The sequence below is a fragment of the Coenobita brevimanus genome, chromosome 78 (assembly GCF_032717465.1).
Source record: "Coenobita brevimanus isolate Jiangsu-jjx chromosome 78, ASM3271746v2, whole genome shotgun sequence".
NCBI lineage: Eukaryota > Metazoa > Arthropoda > Malacostraca > Decapoda > Coenobitidae > Coenobita > Coenobita brevimanus.
This window is the reverse complement of record NC_137031.1, coordinates 37,850,258-37,856,919: the sequence shown is the minus strand read 5'-3', so window position 1 is coordinate 37,856,919 and position 6,662 is coordinate 37,850,258. Positions and strand designations below refer to the sequence as shown.

The 6,662-nt window shown below is 37.4% G+C and overlaps 1 protein-coding gene across 1 annotated transcript in view; it reads right to left on the bottom strand.

Moving 5' to 3' along the window:
* Window positions 1-5,858: 5,858 nt before the first annotated feature.
* LOC145408612 (extracellular serine/threonine protein CG31145-like) overlaps window positions 5,859-6,662 on the bottom strand; it is a 43,462-nt gene continuing 42,658 nt past the window's right edge. The window contains exon 9 of the mRNA XM_080279302.1: window positions 5,859-6,233. Coding sequence (XP_080135428.1) covers window positions 6,041-6,233 — 193 coding nt within the window. The 3' untranslated portion in view covers window positions 5,859-6,040. The remainder of the gene's footprint in view (window positions 6,234-6,662) is intronic.

Here is a 6,662-nt window from a genome sequence, read left to right as displayed (position 1 = left end):
CCTCACCCTAACTGCCTCCCTGCCACTCTCGCTGCCTGTCTATCTTCCTGCCTCTCTTTCTGATTCTTCTCTTCCGTCCATCTTTTCAGCCTTCGGTGCTATATTTCGGCAGCCATTTTTCTTTTCAATTCCCTTTCTTCTTCCTTTGCGTTTTTGTCTCCCTATAAAATGAATTACATCGTCTGTCTTTACGATGAAAAACATATTTTAAAAAATGTCGTGGCAGTGAAGGGGAGAATTCGGAAATCGTGTCGGTCTTCATCGAGTCTTAGCATCGCACCTGTAGGGAGTGGAGAAGGCAGCAGGGAGATAGAAGAAAGAGGGGAGTAGGTGTAGGGATGTCGGTCATGGAAGGTTAGGAAGTTGAAGGGAGAGGAAGGGATGGAAGGGAGTGGAAGGATGGAAGGAGGAGGAGGAGGAGGAGGAGGAGGGAAGGCTTAGCAGGAAGGGAGGGATGAAAAGGTTGTTCCCCAGATGGTGTGGGAGAGGTGCTGCTACAAGGAGGTACCCACATCATTTACTCTCATGTAATGCTTCGAATGATCAGAAATGCTAACTAGAATAATGTCGATGCTAAAATAATTACCAGAATAATGTTATTACTAAAATAAGTCTGATAAGAATAATAAGTACTAGAATTGTTATGACTAAAAAATTTGTCTTATTAGAATAACGTTACTGATGATAATTCCTATGACTGAAATAATGCTACTGTACTACCAGAAAAACGTTACTACAATAACTATCGCATCAGAGTAATGATACTATGATAAAGGTACTTATATGTTGTTGATTTTGTTAAATATAGCATCAATAGTACAGGAATATTACCCAAACAATTATATCACCTAAATTATGAGTATTTGTCACCAGAATAAAAAAATTAATATATCAAATGTTTTCGATAAAATTTTGCTGTAAACAAATAGTACTCATAACAAGTGCTCGTGGGCCCTTCAGGTCCCTCGCACTAGCTCCTGCGGAGGGCTCTCGCTTTTATGTGCTGTTCTAGTGTAACGTTGTCACTTGGATTTTTTGCAGCTAACCAAATGATCGTGTTATTTGCAGCTTCGGGAATGAAACCCACGTTTATTTTAGTTCTACCTCTGGACAAAAAATTCTACGGAGATCCTATGCCGGGCTTCGCGAGCAGTGCTTTTGGGCCAAAATGTGATCGCTCATTAAATATAGTAAAAGTTTTTCAATGGTCATGGGACCAAGTTTTTTCACATCAGCGATTTTTTTGCGATTTCTGTGCCAATTTTGGTGCGATTTGAATGTGTAGTTTCGGCTGCTCAAAATACACACACACACACACACACACACACACACACACACACACACAGACGGACACGGCTAGTGCTATAGTATATTAGATATTACACACACTGTCACGAAAATAATGCTGTCAATAAATGCTCTCACTTAAATAATGAGATCCCTATAATAATGTTTTCATTGAATTCTATAAATAAAAATTATATGATAAGTAAAACAATGTTGTCACTAGGTATAATGATGAAAAAAATGTCAGTAAAATAATGTCACTAAAATAATGTTGTCGCCAAAACAATGCTGTCACTAAACTAATGAGTCACTAAAATAATGCTATCACTAAAATTAATGTTGTCACTAAAACAATGTATCACTAAAATAATGTCACAAAAATAATGTCTCATTAGAATCATGTCACTAAAATAAAGTTGTCGTTAAAATAATGTGTCACTAGAATAACGCTGCCACTAAAATAATGTTCTCACAAAAATGTCATAAAAATAATGTCACAAAAATAACGTTGTCACAAAACAAATGTTGTCACTAAAACAGCGTCACGAAAATAATTGTTACTAAAATAATATCATCGCTAAAATAATGCTACTCAAATAATGTCACCAAAATAATGTCACTGAAATAATGATGCCGCTAAAAAAAAAAAAAAAAAAAAAAAAAAAAAAAAAAAAAAATTCGCTGAAATGATGTCAGTAAATTATACTGTCACCAGAACAATGTTTCACAAAAATAATGAGTGTGTGTGTGTGTGTGTGTGTGTGTGTGTGTGTGTGTGTGTGTGTGTGTGTGTGTGTGTGTGTGTGTGTGTTCCCCAGGTAAATGATGACAAGATACCAGACAAAAGAAGACAGCACAATAAGTGTTTACGAACACAGAAACTTCCTCGAAGTACTTTGCTCACAGAGGAAATCTAAATATTACTCATTCCTTTTCTGTTTTTCTTCTTCCTGTGTCGTTGTTGTCGTTATTATTATTATTATTATTATTATTATTATTATCATTATTATTATCAATAGTAGTAGTAGTAGTAGTAGCAATAGTAGCAGCAGAAGTACCATTATTATTAATTATACTGAATATCAGGTTACGTTACCAATTTTCCATTTGCGAGCGTTTTTGGTGCTTGAAGGAGGAGGCTTGGAGTGGCGAGAGGGAGTGGTATATGATTGGGGATAAAGGCTTGGAGTGGTGACAAAGAGGCATGGGATGGTGGTGACAAAGAGGCATAGGGATTGAAATATGGGTGACCTGTGGGATTGTGACGGGTAGAAGACAGCGTGTGTTAAATATCTGGCACTAACAGCAACAACAACAACACTCCAATATTCCGTTTAGTGATACAAGTGCTGCTAAGACTAGATAAGATCGTTGGCGGCTGTCACCCTGTGATACTTGAAGTTTTAGTATGTGAATGAGATTACTCCAGACCAATATCCCGCCCTCCCCCTCCGCTCTCTCTCTCTCTCTCTCTCTCTCTCTCTCTCTCTCTCTCGGCAACTTTTCAGAATAATTAAAGGCCAAAAGCAAGCCACATTCACGTATTTCAAACTGGAAAAATATCTTTAGAGAGAAAACTAACTTTCCATGTGTGCTGGGGGTTTACCTTCCTCATCTCGGTCAGACAAAATAATAATAATAATAATAATAATAATAATAATAATAAATCACCTGACGCAAGCAGGAGCAAAACCATAGGCGATCATCAATAACTCACCCACCAATTCTTGCAATAAATAGCTTACAAATAAAAATCATTATAATCACCTCCTATTCATGCACACAGATAAGTTTTATGTTCTCTTGTACGCTGTTATCATGCCTGTAATACGGAAAATGTTCTATGTTCAGATCTACGCTGTAATGCATAATACTTCTGATTTGAAAGGTTATGTTCCGTTCGCTGTAATAAATAGTGTTTTACTGGAAAGAGGTTTGACGTTCTGTTATACGCTGTAATGTATAATCTTTGTAACTGGAAAGAGGCCCTACATTGTGCTGTTCGCTATAATGCATAATGTTTGCAATTTAAAAGCTTATTGTTGGAGCTGACTGTAATTAATTCCCTCTTGCCGGAGCAGCGGTCATAATATAGGGCGGGCGTTCGGGATGAAAATAAATATACGCTCGTAGTCGCCGGGGTAAATAAAAAGCGGAGAGGGTCATGAATTTTAATAATCATCATATAAATATCCTTCATTATGCCACGGCCCTTGTCTGCAATTTATCTACCCTAAAAAGTCAAGGTTCCATTAATTAATTTTTTTGTAGTCACATTTACTGTAGCCCATTTTGATGTTGATGTATTACGGTGGAAATTTATCTAGTGCAAACAGCAGGATACTGTATATATATATATATATATATATATATATATATATATATATATATATATATATATATATATATATATATCATGGATGATATATATATATATCATGGATTTTGTGGACGATTATAGGATATCAGACTTTGGAAGACTGGTATACATTCAAGTCAGCTTACACACACACACACACACACACACACACACACACACATACAGGGCAAAGTCCGATTATACACACCTCCGTTTATCCGGAATCTCATTATTTCGATGATTCATGTAAGTTCTTTTACCTTCACCTATCGTCTTACTGAGCCTTAAAATTTTTCATTATTTTCTTACTCATTTTGCCGCAAATCTTCATTATGAATTTACAATATACTGTATGTTGAATTTCTACCATACACCTCCTGATTAATAGCTGATGTAGAATACTTTGAATATGTTTGAGTTGCTAGTATCCCATATTCCGAAACTCAACCGATCCAAAATGCTAAGGAACGATTGCCAATTAGTTCAGAGCAGTACAGATTCGGGGGAGAGAAAAAAAAAAAAGGGGGGGGGGAGTGAAATGATGAAGTGGCAGTGTCTGATTTTCTTGATTTGAAACAATAGAAAACCTGCCTACAGAGTGGTATTATTTAGATAACTGGAATCCAACTACAGTAATCTCTTCGTTGTCTGAATTTGCATCTGGCGTGTATCTTGGCAGGATTTGGGAGTAAGCTAATACTAGAATGGCATAAGATTTTCCTACATTATTAAAAGATTACACAGTATCGCTGTGCAAAAAAAAAGTATATAATTGGTTTGCTGGATGAATCTGAAGCCCCTATGAATTTTATAAATCAGCTTAGCAAAGATTATAAGCTTTGCCATCAGTGTGCTACTGCTTGTATCATTCTCGAGGAATAATGCACTAATGCTAATAGTACTCAGAAAATAAAGATAATCTACGCGAGTAAACAGCTAAATGACTTATGAAATGAAAGGAAAATATGTATTACTACTCGATATAATTTTACGATAATTAAAAAAAAAAAAAAAGTCTGCAAATAAAGAAATAATATCTAATTTCTGGACACGATGATGATACTCTCCCTCAAACAGTAACCTGTATCTAAGCATGGAAAAAATACATAGATAACCATCTGCATATACAAGGTGGCACTAGATATTCTTTAATAATAAGAAACAAGGACGATAAGTCAACACGGTAACGAACTGTATGTACAGGGTGAACATTTTACAATAAAATGGACATCTTCAGTGACAATAAGGCAGAAAAATAATGAAGTCGGTATATATAGTGGACGTCTTTTAAGAGTAAAAATTAATATGTTTGGATAATGTACTCCATATGTAATAACTGGACATCTGTTAGTAATACATCTGTTAGTAAGGCATCTAAACATGTTAATCTACGTAAACATGGTACAATGAGAAATAACTATCTTCCCAAGCTTTGATGAAAATATCAACAACAGTCAAACAATCCCAGACACGCACTAACAGAGATAAAACTTCTGTTATGTTTCGCTAATTATTAAGTACTCTTCAGACAAAACTGGGAAAATAGCTGTCTCAGTGACCGTACAGGGTGTAACAGCTTTATATCATAACTTTTAGGGTGGTTTCCTTGGGTCATTTCCAATAAGAAATTTATATAACATAGACTTCTCCTGCTTACCTCTCAACAGACTCTGAAAATTAGCCTCGTAAGTCCAAAACAAACGACACTGATGACGCTGATCTTGGGCCATACAATTTCATCAGTGTTGATTTTCTGCAGATTCACCTGACTGATTTTCAAAGTTCATGGAGAGAGGGGCAGAAGAGACGACATGGCTTGTGTTGCCGAAAGTACATGGGGTCAATTCCTAGTGGTAAAGGAGGTTATCGTAAGGGACGATGTATGATGGACACCATAATCGGCGGAACTTAAAATCCTGTAGGCTTATATTTAGGTGTGGGGTCACCTGGGAGAAAATGTTTACACGGTAAGTCTAGGCCAGGGGAAATCTACTTCACATCTGTAACTGCCAGATGAGTGAAAATGTATATGGTTCTTCGCAGGATAAAATGTCCCCAAATCAAATGAATCAGGATGGGTCTGCGTGTTAGAGGTGGCCATTCTGAACATGTATATTAGTGAACAAAAAGTGGTTACACTTTACCCAAACTGTAAACCCTACAGGCCAGCAATTGCCAAGAGCCTTTTGAAAATAGAGTGATAGGTCTTCGTTATGCCATTTCTTTAAATTATAACATATACAGTACGTCACCTCAGTGTATATCTCCATAACCAACCTATGTTCATACAACATTTCTTACTGGAAAGGGTATCATGAAGCAGCAACAGAAGTTATGGCATAAAATTACGGAACACCCTGCGTAATTAAGTGTCTGTACATGACGGATGTAATCTCAGTGGTTGTCCTGTATGATAACCTTGGCCGGCCCACCCAGCCTGGCGACGCATGACCTGACTGCGGCCAGTATTGTGGCTAGACGGCGATCGAGTGCGGCCAGGTGCGGCTCCCACAGCACCGGCCGCAGCGGGTCCGACAGCAGGGAGGCACGCAGGGCCGCACTCAGACGTTCAGGACCAGTGTGGTACCTGGTGGGCGTGTGTGGTTAGCTTTGGTTAGATTAGGTTAGCTTTGGTTGGGCTGGGTTAGGTTAGGTTAAATTAGGTTTGGATAGATTAGGCTACAAAGTATGAAGTTAGGGTGACTCATGACTCATATACATGATGGACCTTCAGTTAAAATGAGTTAGAATTAATTAATTTTGAAGCTTTTTGTTAAGGTCGGCACAGTGTCAAAGAGAAAAGGGATATAAGAATACAACAGGCATACTCGTACGTCTCTACCTGGGGTTTCTTGCTCGGCAGCCAATGCTCTAGTTATCACAGTCCTACAGTATGTGGATTAGGTAAATAGGGTTAAGGAGATGTTAGACTGGGATGAAGTGGGTTAGGCTGAATTCAGTTACATTTTGCTAACACTGGTTAAGCTAGGTACAGTTTGATTAGAAAAACAACAGA